Source organism: Parasteatoda tepidariorum, chromosome 2, assembly GCF_043381705.1.
Source record: "Parasteatoda tepidariorum isolate YZ-2023 chromosome 2, CAS_Ptep_4.0, whole genome shotgun sequence".
NCBI lineage: Eukaryota > Metazoa > Arthropoda > Arachnida > Araneae > Theridiidae > Parasteatoda > Parasteatoda tepidariorum.
The window spans coordinates 18,232,753-18,247,922 of record NC_092205.1 but is presented as its reverse complement, the minus strand read 5'-3'; the positions used below and the strand labels follow the sequence as shown (position 1 = coordinate 18,247,922).

At 28.4% G+C, this 15,170-nt stretch overlaps 1 protein-coding gene across 2 annotated transcripts in view; it reads right to left on the bottom strand.

The window, feature by feature from the left end:
- Positions 1-15,170, bottom strand: part of LOC107437217 (pre-mRNA splicing regulator USH1G) — a 68,290-nt gene that overhangs the window by 3,809 nt on the left and 49,311 nt on the right. Inside the window, exons 1-2 of one of the 2 annotated variants that reach the window (XM_016049143.3) lie at positions 10,408-10,535; positions 3,523-4,613 (exon numbers count right to left, since the gene is read on the bottom strand). In XM_016049143.3, the coding sequence (XP_015904629.1) occupies positions 3,523-4,546 (1,024 nt within the window). In that variant the 5' untranslated portion in view covers positions 4,547-4,613; positions 10,408-10,535. Of the gene's footprint in view, positions 1-3,522; positions 4,614-10,407; positions 10,536-15,170 lie in introns of those variants that run through there. The other variant, XM_016049142.3, reaches the window with a different exon arrangement.

Genomic DNA, 15,170 nt, shown 5'->3' with positions numbered 1-15,170 from the left:
TATTACCTATTTGAATATTTTTTTAAGGATTTTACAGTTCAAATACTTCTTTTTTATTAACTTCTTTATCTATTATATATTTTGTTGCTTAAATTTTCCAACTGTTATTATTATTAATAACTATTATTAGTTTTTTTCATAGATGATAGCACTGAAATGTAAATTGCATTATATATTTTTCCCCAATTACTTTATACGATATACAGGGTGTCTCAGTTAAGCGTTTCAGAATTTCTAAGAGTGGTAGGGGGCATTCTGACGAGTCGAAATCATATAGCAATGTGGGGTCGGAAATGCTTTCCTGAAGCGGTGACGTACACAGAAGCACCATAAAGAAAAGAGACCGTAAGTGAAAAATCGCTATAATAATACATTGAAAAAATTATATGGCCTCCTCGGTCACCCGACCTATCAAGTCTTGATTTCTGGAGTCATATGAAAACACTGGTTTATGACACTCCTGTTGATAATGCTGGTTGCAAGAATCGCAGTAGCTGCCTGCGAGATATGCCTGGAGTATTGCAGAATGTTCGAATGTCCATGCGCTGGAGATGTGAGGTGTACATTGTAGCCGGTGGCAGAAACTTCGAACACTTACTTTGGCCCATGTACCATATAATTTTTTCAATGTATTATTATAGCGATTTTTCACTTACGGTCTCTTTTCCTTATGGTGCTTCTGTGTACGTCACCGCTTCAGGAAAGCATTTCCGACCCCACATTGCTATATGATTTCGACTCGTCAGGATGCCCCCTACCCCTCTTAGAAGTTCTGAAACGCTTAAGTGAGACACCCTGTATAAGCTAAAAGCACATTTATTATATAATTTTTCTTCTTAACAATTTTTGTTAATTGTTAGATTAGTATATATAATTTTAACACATGTTTATTTAATTTTATTTTAAAATGGAAAGTTTGTTTTCTGCTTTTTTCTTTCATCTTAAACTCATTTACAATTACATTTTTTAATTTTTTAGAAACATAGACGCATTATAAGAGAGAGATTTTATTCCCCCAATACTTGATCCAGGAGTTTCCTTGTCTTCTGGATTAGGTTCAAAATACAAGGATACGGAGTTGAACATTAGCAGTCGTAACTTGGGTCGGGAATTTAACGACGGTTATAAAAAAAAAGTTCGAACTGCAGAAAGCCATTTTAACAAGCTATTTTGAGCACTACAGGTTTTCCGAAAAGGCAAAGAGCGAATAAAATATCGATTTAAAAAATAAAAAAAAGGAGTTGAGGGCTGTCTGGATGTTTCCTTAATGTACGAGTTAAATATCAGTTTTTAAGCAATTGTATGAAAACAGCAACGGAATTAATGTAACAAATAGAACAAAAAACCTAAGTAGCTTATAAAAATGATACTTAAACAGATGTTCGGAAAGTTCTATTTGCAACTCCATGCAGCAGCTGTTACTAAGTAGGTTTGCATGTTTTTTTCGCCCACAAACGATCCTACTTAATAACCATAAAACCTTAACCGGATAAACAATCATTGATTAACTTCAGCGTCTGATTGGAATTTTAAGAGTCACCGATACCCCCACCATTAGAAGAATGGATTTACGGTCACTCTACCGTAAAAATATTTTATTAACTTTTTTTCTTCTCATTTTTCCAAGTGCCACAAACGTAGCATTGAACCATATTCGTGCAAAAGGTTGAGTCACGACCAGAGACAGAATGTCACATAATCAGGTAACGCGGGCGGTTCTATTTTCATTCTGGGACCGAAAAAAAGCGCCATTTCGAACACCCAAATCACGCAAGACACGAAAGAACGCACAAAGCACCCACGGAGCAAACGATAAAATGCTTGTTGACTTCTGAAGGACCCTTCTTTTTTTGATTTGTACTTATTGTCGTCTGTTAAAAATGAGAATAGCAAAAGATTTTTTTTTAGTTGCATAATTGGATATGATATCAGGGGTAAAATCAGTCGATATTGGAAACTAAAATAAAACAAAGCTATTTTTTCTTTTTCAATTACGTTTCTATTTGTTTCAAACAATAATATGTCGTGAGAATTCTATTATTCCATCTAGTTAGTTTCTTTTTTTTTCATTCTCAATAAGATCTTTTGTTACAGTACAAGCATTTTTCAGACATTTTAATAATAATCTCAATGTTTTCCATTAAATCATATAATTTTTTAATCAAATTTAAAAAAAAAAAACTGGATTTCCTGTAAGTTTTACATTTTTGTCATATTTATTTATAAATCTAAAATGCATAATTTTATATTATTTTCGAATTCATACAATATCACAATAAAAAAACATGCTTCTTAAATTATTTAAATTTAAAAAAATTTTAAATAATTTGTGGACAAAATAAATTATTTTGAATTCTAAATGAGCGAAAATTTGTAATTATTTTGATTTTTTTAATGTAAATCACTTAATAACAATCAATGAATAATATATATCTTTACATTTAACGATTACAGAATTTTTTTAAAATAAAAATATGGTTTTATTTTCTAATTTTGATGAAGAATTTACCAATAAATTGCAACAAAATTTAACAGTCAAGTCGAAATGTTAACAAATATATCAATTTTAGAAAAAAAGGATCTGGATAAAATGAAAGTCAATAAAGTGGTTTTGAAAATTTCTACTGTATGCACAATGAGTTAAGCAAAAGGATTCATTCAAATTATTTGACCTAACAAAATCATTTACAGTAATAATATCAGTGATTCAAATTAATTGATATAAATTTTGCATCATTCAAAATAAAAAAAGTTTTCAAAATTGATCAAAGTATTTTATTTGAATCTAGGAATTATTATTAACTGAATCTGATTTTAATCAAGTGATTGGATTATTCCGAAAACACTGATTCCAATTTACTAAATTGTATCCGCAAACTGTACCACTTATTCAAATTGAGACATTATGTTCATTGCCAAATGACTAAATAGCGAATCAAGTTTTTCGAATTAAAAAATTCTAAAATATGAATCAATATAAAAATCAGCTTCTAATCAACTGATTCAAATTAACAGATTAGAATAGTTTCAATATATGTATATGAATCAAAGGGCTTACGGATTAACATAGGCGTAGCGAGAGGGGGTACACTTTTCGTTTTTAGAAAACTTTTCGTCTATTTTAAGTTTTATACATACTTTATGTAAATATATAAATATGCATACGTATAAAAAATGACTATGCATATATACACAAAATTTAAAATAAACATACAGTTTTCTAAAAAAAAGTGTGCATCTTCTTTTGTTACGCCTAATCGGATTCGAAGTGATTTGAGTCATTGTCAAACTAAATCAACACATTTTGTTGAATCAATGAAATCCACTAATTCCTATCACTTAATAGGAATTACTGACTCTAAGACATGTTATAAAGATTGATACTGATTATTTTAAAATAATTTAATGAATTAAAACGATTGTTCAAATAACTGAGTAATTCGTTCCAATGATTTAAAAGTAAATTAAAATAGCTCAATCATTGAAATGTAAAAAAAAAATAATAATCGGAGATTACTTTACCTTCTTCATCATCAAAATGTCCTTCATCATCTTCCCAAGGAGGATGATTATTTCTTTGAGCCAGACTACCAGCACTTCCTATACTGTCTTCGACTGAGCCATTTTGCACGTCAGAGTCTTTCTCACTGGCTCTCATCGAATCAATATCATCATCACTTTCATCGTCATTTTCTTCGGTGGACGTGGAAGGCAGAGACATCAATGTACCAGACATAGAGTTCCTGAATGCCACAGAACCAAATCCTGGTCTTTCGAAGATACTGCCAGCAGTCTCCAATGGTGAAACATCGTCACCGAAACCAGAATCTGTCGTGTGGAGGAAGTCGGGTTCGCTTATTGCCCTGGACAATTCGCTCTTGGTGTCAAACACATCTTTCATGTGTCTCCTGTGGTTGTTACCACCCGAAGTTGTACTCTGAGTGTCGTATTTAGGTACATACAGTACTTCCGAATCTCTTAGAAGTCCAGATAGAGATCGGATTGATCTTTTGCCGTTTAGTTCTGTTTCCCTCACTTTGAAGTCGGCCGCTGTCATCACCACGTGCTGCTTCTTTTGCTGAATCCTTTTGGACACAGCACCAAGACCCTTCTTCGTCGTACCCGCACCATTGCTGATGATGTCTGAATACTTTGGCGATGCGTACGTTATTTTGCAATCACGCTTCAAAGTCGCCAAGGTGAGACTGGAAGCCTTGCTGATGATGCCATTTAGCTGGAACTCCGAACCATATAGTTTTCGCCTTTGCTTTTCGATTTCTTTCTCTTCCTTTTCGGCTCTTTTGGCGGCTTTCCTCTGAAGCTTTTGATACTGTTTTATTCGTTTTTCGGTGTCGATCACAGATTTCTCCTTCAGCTTCTGAACTAGTTTTTTGTTAAGGGCACTCTGTCTGGCAACGACGTCGTCCAAATATCGAATGATTTCGTCCCTTTGGTTCATGGCAGCGACATTGGACGCCGTGTGAAAATCATTGTCCAGTGCCCAGAGAGAAACACCAAAGTTGACGAGGAACGACACACAGTTCATGTGACCGTTTGCTGCTGCCCAGTGTAGAGCTGTATTTCCAAAATGGTCGCAGCGGTCAGGATCTCCTCTGGAAGAAAAATAAAAAATATAAGTATTTTCTTATGATTAGAAAATAATAAAAGTTGTTTAGAAATATTAAAGGCTATTTTCCACAATATAAGAAATAAATAAAATATTATCATGTAATTAGCAAACGTCATTAATACATTTAAATAGGAATTTCATAAAATCATTGCATTTTAAGGTATGTGTCTTAGGAAGGTAAAAAATTATCACATTAAACGCGATGTGAGACGTATAACGTTCTCAAAAGACGTTTTAAGTCTCACATCAACGTTCTCAATAGACGCTAATAGACGTAAGGTATGTGTCTTAGGAAGGTAAAAAGTTATCACATTAAAAGCGATATGAGACGTATAACGTTCTCAAAAGACGTTTTAAGTCTCACATCAACGTTATCAATAGACGTTTTAAGTCTCACATCGCTTGTTGGCTCGTACAGAGTGTCAAACGCACCTATTCAGGGAAAGAAGACAAAGAATCAGGATAAAGTGAATACATAAAAATAAAATTAACCTTATTTGACTGTTTATTTCTGTTGTTTCATATTTCAACTGATTTTTTCTTCTCCCAAATAAATATTTTTACTGATTCTTATACTACTATATTAATGTACTTAATATAAGAATACACTTACGTAATGTAGGTACTGTGGTAATTGATTTTATATAGCCCTCACAGACACAGAGTTGCACTATAGTTTCTTTCATGCTACCTTATCTTTGTCATTATCACGAAAATCATAGCTCTACTGATTTGAGGTCTAATATTGTATTACTACAGAAATACGAAAAAAGAACTTTTATTAAATGTTGTTCTCCTTAAAATACTGCCTTCTAAGACTCTCCTTTATTTTCTTCTGATTCATTAAGTGTAAAATAAACTAATTTTAATGACATATTCTTCACCATGGTAAAGAATTACAACAAAGGCAGAAAAGTACTTTTGTTTACAGGAAAATAGTGTAAACACGACTTATACCTGGAACAATCTTTTTTGAAAAGGGATATTAGAACAACAAAAAACGTTTAATTTCAAGTCCATCGCTGACAGGACAGGAGAAGTTTCAAACAAAGGATTTTGTTTTATGAAATGCATGAATGCTTGATGAAATTTCTGTTTGTCGTTTAAAATCTTCCTCCAAGACAATTTTTTTTTCTTCTTCTTTTACTTATTTTCTTGGTGTTTCAGTTTAACGGTTTGTCGATTTTGTAATTTGATACAATGTTTACCTATTATCTTTTACTTTCGATGTAATAAAAAAAGTTTAAAAATCGAAAGGTTAACATAAGCGTCAAATTGTTCAATCTCTTTTTTATAACTATGCACATTATTTTGGGTTATTGTTATAAACAGGGCAGGATAAAAATGGGTGCTACCAAAGCTGTAGCCCCCAACTGTTTTCATATGAGACCTCTAAATAATCTTCTCGGAATAACTCTTTTATACAGACCCCAAAGGAAAATAAAAATAATGAATTTATGAAAGAAAAAAATAATTTTAGAAAAAATTCATTAGATATTTTCGAGCATAATAGACATAGAATAGATGTAGAGTAATGCATACAGAATAATGACATAGACAACTTATTCGTATTTTAATGCTAAACGAAAATTTTTTTTTCAAATTAAAAGCATTAAAAAATATTTCTTCTTTCATTTCTGTAAAAATTTAATTTTATAAAAAGTTTAATTGTTTAACGAATATTAGGAAATTTTGACTAATTTAATAGGGGTGTGACCTTAAATTACACATGAGCCCCAGGTCCAATCTCACCTTCCTCCTACCCTGATTCTAATTATTTACAATTTAAGGCTTAAATGGTTTTATATTTATATTACCTTTTTTCAAAGAAAAGAATTTTTTACAGCAAAAATTTTACTCAAATTTTTTTTTTATTATTCTATGATTTGAAGTAGAAACGAGTCAATATTTAGAATATGTGTTTTAATATTGTGTATTGTCATCTGATAGATCAACGAACATCATTACTCATTAGTTAAAAGAGATATCATTTATTAAAAACATCACAATACATACTATAGAAGATAATTTAAAGTTTTCAAAATTGACGTGAATGTAAAATTAATATAACTTTAAAAATATTTAGTAAATTGATGTAATTTTAAAAATTATGATAAGAAAAAAAAGTAACACTTCTGTAGTTTTTAATTATCATCATCACAGGCCAAACTACATGCCAATGAAACATCATATAAATATTATGATGCGAAATAGGCGAATTATAATTCTATTTAAAACTTCCATCTTAAAAAACAACACAAACAGCAGAATTCGAAAAATAAATGGCAAAACAAAGCAAAAAACTAAACATCACTAAATTTAACATTACAGAGTATGCAAATTATAATTTTATTCCAATCCATGCGTTAAGATATATTAGACTGCTAAAAAAAGGGGTTTAAATAGGCAGGACACGTAATAAAGATCTTGTCATCTGATAGGTCGACTACCATCAAGCTATCTTTTACCTCAGAGATGAAAACCAAAACTTAGGTGAATTGACTGTGTGGAAAAAAAAGCCTTAAACCTATTAGAATAACAAACTGGTAAACCTTAGAAAAGAACAGAACAGCATACATAAAAATTTTGACGAAGGCTCAACCGTAGTAGACGAGCCAGTTGAAAATAATATGTTTAAATTGCACATTACCAAATTTCAAAATTGTAGACTGTTTGTGAAATAAAATAGAAACTGCGTATTCAAAAATATCTCAATGCAATATGGCGAAATGAATACGTGGCAAATATGACAAAAAATTAACTTTAAAAAAAATTATTACGTATTTATAATATGTCTAAAATATTTTTCTGTAAACTAATGCGTTTAATAAAAAAAAAATTGGTAAACCGGATGGATATCAGAGTTGAAAAAAATTATAAAATCTCTCAATTTTCGCCTAATGAATATAATATATTTTATTGTATAATATATATTTGCAAAATATATTTTATTGCCTTTTACTGGAATTAAATAATGAAATTTTCGATTGTCCAAAATCACTCTTCAAATTTGTTTTAAAACAATAGATTACGTATGATCTTTAAACATTGCAGAACTTCACACTAAATAGAAGCGCACCTACATAGTTTCTCCATATAGCCTCATCTTTTTGTTTTTCAGCGAGCATTGTTTGTTTTTTGTAATGACGCAAGAATGACGAACATTATTTCAGAACTTAAAAGCATTATTTTCACAAAAAAATTCTGAGATGAAACTGAGCTATAAGCTGGAAGGACCAAATGGGGAATCTGTGTTAAAGAAGTACTCATTCTGAAAAGTTATGACAATGTCACGCTGTATGGTCATCCAGGATGACAAAGGGTTGCGAATTCACACTGACAAGACAAAGGGACAACTCCCACATTTAAGAACTAAAAAAATGGACACATATCAGTTTAACTGTCCTTCGAAAAAGAAATTAAAGATTTGTTTTATAATGATAGTAATGTTTTTTTTTTCCAGTTTCGTTACCAACAGCCATTTTATAAAATCATTTCTTCGTAAAAGGTTATGAATTTTGAAATAACTTTTATTAATATTTACTTCCTATTTATTGTGTTTTTTTTTTATTTGTACCGTAATGGTTGTTACATTTAGAAAAAAAACCAGTTACAGCTTTGAAATTCTATAACTCTACTGCTATAGAATAAAATTAAGAGTCGCCTCCGGCAACAAGGCGGCTAATTATAACAAATGGCGATTAAAAAACTAACTATCTGCTGCCACCCGATGGCTACTTTTTTCGTCGAAAATACACCCATGTGCATTTTATAAATATTTATTTAAAAAAACTAAATATGGAATTATTAAGTAAATTTTATAATATTTTGAAAAAATAACTTTTTTGAAAAATTTACTTTTTCTGAAATAAGAAATGCTTCAAAATAAATACTTCACATTTTTAATACTAACACTTTTTTAATCGTTTAAAGTTTTTAATTTTCGAAAAATGCCCATGTGGTTTTAAAGTGTCTGCTTTGAAAAATAATACAACATGTCACTGGTCAGAAGTAAAATTTACTAATTTTGCCCTATATCTACAACTAAAAGTACACGGCAACTATCGGTAAGTGTTAGAATGAGACAACTTTTAATATAATAAATAATACTAGTTTAAAACTTCCATCTTTTTCAAAACTTTACTTTTACTGTTACGTGTTTATTTTTGCTCCCTGTCCTTGTTGTTTTAGATTTCCTTAGCTTTAATACTAAATCCACGATATTATTATTTACTAATATAGTCCCCAAACAATAAATATTAGGAAGTATTATATGTATCTGAAAAAGAATAATCATTAAGGACTACATACTTCTAAATAATAATCATCAATAAGAACGATATGCTCCAAAATCATAATCATTAACAAAACATCATTTCTTTTTCAAAATTGTTGATGCAAAAAAACTAATTTTAGTATTATGAGCTGGAAATTACCATATATTAATATGACTTCTAAGTAATAATCATTAACAAAGACAGCATATTCCTAAATAATAATCATTAATAACAACTGCATACTCCTAATTAATATTCATTATCGAAACTTTTTTTTCAAAATAGTTGCCTTAAAATTGTCTAATCTTAATATATATATACTACGATATCAATACTTATAATAAAGAAGGAAACAAAGAAAAATAAACGATGATAAGGGCCTATTTTTTAATTTGCTTGGAAAAATGAATTTAGATGTGTTCGAGAATTTAGATGCGTTTAAAAATTATAAATTTGAGAATAACGGGTGAACACCGTAGGATTACTTATTAGGCTGTGGAATATAAATAATATCCATCTAAGTATAATTCACATTTTGTCTTGAGATGATGAGGGTTAATTTTGAATTTGTTTTAGATTTTAATGTCTATAATACAAAACGAAATTTTAATTAGAAGAATTATTTTTGTATAGAAAGAATATTTAATATCCATTAATAATCTAATGAAAACTTTTCATTACAATCGAATTATATATTTTACCGATTACTTTCTACTTTTCCTTCGAGCACATAAAATAGTAAATAAATTAGAAGAAAAAAAAATAAAAGAATGCAAGAATTTGGCTCTTTACGTTAAAAATTATTTTCTCCAGCTGTGGTATTTAAAGTCCATTAATGTTTAATCAACTACTTCTTATTAAAATCATGTTACTTTGATTACTTCTTTTCATTTGAATACATAAAATGGTCAATAATTTAAATGTATAAATTCGATCGGAAAATATATGATGGCGATCAAATCGTCCTTTATGGTCTAATGATTACTTTTTATTTTGATTACTTAAATAAGTCTATAAGTCTGAAAAAAAATCCTCTTGGGAATTACTTAAATAATTTAGGTTTTTTTTCTGAAAACTTTGGGTACTTAAAGCACAAAAGGAGAATTAAATATCACGAAATGATATAACATTTACTTTTTATTTATAATTAAACTACTTATTGAAAATTACATTTTTAACTTTTCATTTAAATTAAAAAAAGTTATAGATAAATTAAATGAAAAAAATTCGTTCTAGAATTTAGAGAAATCGAATTATTTTTTTAAAGGAATAAAGGAGTATAGTTAAGATATTAAAATTTTGAATACATTATTTTATAATATTGAATACATATGCAACGAAAAACTACATTCATTTTTTGTAGCACTGGCGTGCACTTTGTTTTTCCCTAATTGCTAAGCAAAATGTTTACATTTGTGAGTATGTAGATCACAATTTTAAACATTGACTTACTGATAATATTTGTAAAAGAAGCAAATAAACTATGTAAGTTTACCTCACCTGTTCTCACTATATTCATAGTTTTAATAATTATTTGCAAATTTCTCTTACAAGTATTTGGGAATCCCTCCAAACCTTCCAACTAAGACGGATTTTGAAGTGTGATTCATAAGTTGCCATAACAACCATCCTCAAAACATGCCAGCTACGTGAAAAATATTGTTAGATGTGTTGTCACCTGACTGATGCAGTGATAAGCTCTGCTGGTATTGATTAGGTATTGATTAAAATGAGATGTTCAGAAGAAAAACTTAAGACTAAAAAAGGATAACAATTTATAATTTTATGTTCCCCCTTTTGTACCTTCCGTCCTTTGAAGTGGAAAGATTTTATATATATATATATATATATATATATATATATATATATATATATATATATATATATATATATATATATATATATATATATATATATATATATATATATATATATATATATATNATATAAAAGTAACTTGGATTTTAATTGTTTAATTGTATGTAATAAGCACATTAATATAATAAAGGCAGAGAACGGAGGGAAAAGTTTTTTTTTATTTTCAATTTCTCATAAGAAAAAATTCTTTAATTTTTTAATTTATATTTTTAGAGCCTTGGTTAAATACCATAGTATTATAGATTGTTAATTTTCGTTCAAAGTTTTCTGGTTAAATTACAATAAATAATTTTGCTCGATATTTTAAAGAAGGGGGTAGTGAAGGGCAAGACAGACGTATGATTTTTATTTTACCATTCTATGTCCATGAAAACATATATACTTTTTTTATTCATTTTTGTTTCAAGCAATTATTTGTTTTAAATATCTTGTTGTATGACGTTTGAAAAAATACATTAATTTAACGAAAATTTAAAAAAAACATCATAAATTATAATTTATATTTATAGTAAATTATCGGAAAATAATTATATCTTTAAGAGTAAAACGGAAAAATTTTAATGTTTACATAATATTTTAAAGTTTTATGAAAAATTATATGGTAATAAAGGTTATTAACTCAAACTTATTCAGCTGATAGGTCACTAATGTAAGTGCTGCGTAAATATAGATTTCTGATAAATAAATTATTTAAATTATAAATCCAAAAAAAAAATAATAATAGTAAGTTAATCCAATATATTTTAAACGTGATCTATAATTTAATGGATCACACATACTTAATTAAGAAATAAAACCACTATTACTTATTTCAGAAAGAAAGAAAAATCAAAATAAAACAGGTTGTGTGAAATTCTTCCGTTTCTGTATGAATGAACCAGACAGTAAAAGCATACAGAATCGAAAAAGAAAAAAGGAATAAAAAAGAATATTCTCTCTCACGGGAATTGATCCCCCTCCGTTTTCGAAAATTTTATCCACCCTGTTATCTTACCCCCCTCTCCCAACTCTCAATCTCTATAAGAAGGTTAGTGAGGCTTAAAATTGTATACTAATGTTACTCTCAAGAAAAGAAAACCTCCATAAAATATTCCGTTAAAAAAATGCAAAAAAGTAAAACGGAATCCACCTGAGCGTGTAGTAATTCCTGAAAAGATTTCGCTTTCCGTACGCGATTTATATCATTGAACTGGACGAATATACCATAGCTGGTTCGCTAAGTTCGTAACAGCCTCCAGCAATTAGATGTGCTAGTCAAAGATTTCTGTCATTCAGTCACATTAATTCTTTTTTTCGGTGAGGCCTGAAATGTTTTTTTGAAATTTCAAACAGCGCCGCCCACCAATTTGGTTGACCAAGTAAGCATACACAATTGAAAATTTTCGAAAGGGACAATCCAGATGTTAGAGAAAGAGATAATAGCCTGATTAAATTTAACCAATCATTCAAGCATATAAGTCCACTTTTTATGAACGGTTAGGCCATCGTGTTCAAGAGTTTTTGAACTTTCACTACCTATAAAAGATTGTCAAATGATGTATTTTATTTCGTTACAATGCAAAACATTAGGCAAAACAATAAAAGCATTGTATATTTCGAAGTAAAGTATTGGGCATAACAATTAGTAATTTTCTCAGAAATATCGGGAAATATAGAATGATTTTCAAATGTTCCATGAAAAAAAAATTGATAAATAAAATAATGATTTTCTTGCTTAGTTCGAACTCAAATGAAAGTTTAATTTAGTTCAGTTAGTTTTAGAATTTTCAGAACTACTGATAGAAATAAGAAATAAGATTCCAATTATATTAAAAATAACATTTATTTTTAAGTATCTCAAAAAATTTCCTGTAATTGTTTCTCAAAACCATTTCGTCCAGGAAAATAAAATTAAAAATTTATTTTGAATACATTCTGCACAATTTTAACTTTACTTTTATACTATATACGCCATATTGTTCAGAAAAAAATTATGGATTAGAATATTTAATTTTAAACACCCAATTCAGGGAGAATTTTTTTTCAATTAGAAGAAAGTCATTTAAAGCAAAGAAGAATTTGTTTAAATATATTTATTAGCGAAGACAATGTAATAATGAATAACTTTTGAAATATATTAAAAATATTAGATCACAAACGATTTTGAATTTTAATAAACTGAATTTTCTATATATTGAGATTTTGTGCCATTTTCCTTATCAGCATAGAGGGCGCTGGCTAGATAAAGAGAAAACTAAACATAATAGTTATGAAATTGCAATAGTTATAAAAAATTGATCATTATTCACTAAAAGGCTTATTACGAAGAAGAGTTCGAAATCTAAAATATTTTGCTGTTTTCTTAAGCACCAACAAAAACTCTGCAAATGTTCCGAATGAAGCAAAGATAAGTAATACAATTATCAATAAAAAAATTTTATCAATCTATCGACAATAACTTAAAAACTACCTCTTATATCATCATGATGTTTCTTATATTTCAGCAATCATCTTTTAAAAAAAAACCTTAAAATATGCAGTCAATTTCATAAGCATTAACAAGCGTTTTACAAGAGCTCATATTGAAATAAAAATAACTATTATGATTATCAATAAAAAATGTACTTTAATATTTTTCACGTTCAGTCATCAAACACTTTAATGAAAACAAAAAACAAATCTGCTTTTTATATCATCACGATGTTTCTTATGTTCCAACTTCCATCATTTCAGCAGCGAAAAATATTCGTAAAATAATCAGCCGCTTTCCCAAGCACAAACAAATGATCCACAAGAACTACAAATAAAACTAAATAACTAATACGATTATCAATAAAAATGCGTCTTAATCTTTCTCATGTTCCATCAATTACCATATCGACTAAAAAAAAAAATTCAGTCTGCTTTTTTATATCATCATCATTTTATCAATCCAATTCTTTAAGCCATCATACACGCCTGCATTATTTTTAATCTCTTTATATCTTTATTTATCTTTAGCTAATACTTAAATGATAGTAAATTGTTTATGATTACTTGTGTTAGAGAACATGCATTGAAAAGAATGAGATGACATAATCCTCTTGTTCTATTTCAGGCCACGATGTTAAATAGGAACAAGTAACAGTATTCGCCAATTTGCATGTGGCATCTTTAAAAGTAAGCGCGTTTAGGCAAGATGATGAATTAGCATTCAATGCTCGTTATGAAAAAAGTGAACATCTTCGATACCACCATTTCAGTAATACAATTAACGAGGAATTCAATAAAGCGACGTGTATTTATTACTCAGAAGTAATCACTAACTCGGTAAGTATGTCAGGATGACACCGAAGTTCTAACTATGTTCTAAATCTTCTGTTGCTTATGTCTTACGTAATTCGATGTTATAAATTAAAACCAGACTCACTTATATTGAATTCTCAAATTATTCAGAAAATAAAAATAACTGAGGGTACAATGTCGGTTTGTAGAAATAAATTTAATTAATACATGTGTTTTACTAACATCTTTTAAAAAATAAGCAAAAAAAATCAAATAATTATTTCTTTTTGTATAATTCCATTGGAAATTATTAGTAATTAAAAATTCATAAACATACTTTTGCAAGTAATTTAGTAAACACGAGTGCATTAAAATTTTTCTCTTTGGAATGTTTATCAGTTTTAGATTTTAATGCTTCTTTTTTCTTCTTTGTGCCCCCGATTTAAACAAAAAGTTTATCAGTTGCATTTTTTTTATATATATTTTTCCTTATGATAATATTAATATGTAAACTACTATAAAAAACTGACTTCTGTATTAATGATTAAAAGAAAAAGGAAAATTGTACAATATTTAATTCACAAATTCAAACCTCAACATACAAATCTATTAATTTCATGCTCTGAGCCGTCGTAAGGGTGGGAAAGCTGGGCATTTGCTCAGGGTCCAGCATTTCTATTATACAGAGATCGGAGGCCGGGTTTTCAAAATAATAATAATTTAAAAAAAACTTTTTAAATAATTGTAAATAATTCGACTTATTTAAAACATTTATTTTCAGGATCTAAAATTTAAAAACTTTTTTTTGCGATACCTATCATATTAGATGTTAACATATTGGATGAAAATCTTTTAAAAGCAGATTTACTCATTTCTAGAAAATATTCATCGAAACCAAAATCATAAAATTAGAAATTAAGATATACTTAAACATTTTTAAATTATTATTTTAACTACAACCATAAATGCAAAAAATCACCTAATAATTTCTCAAAGCTTTGCGCTTTATACATTATTGAAAAAAAAAACTAAACTCTAGTATAAATTTTAAAAAAATAAAATATTTAAAATTACAAAAAAATGTTAAATGTTAAATAGTTTGTTTATATATATATACATATACATATATATATATATATATA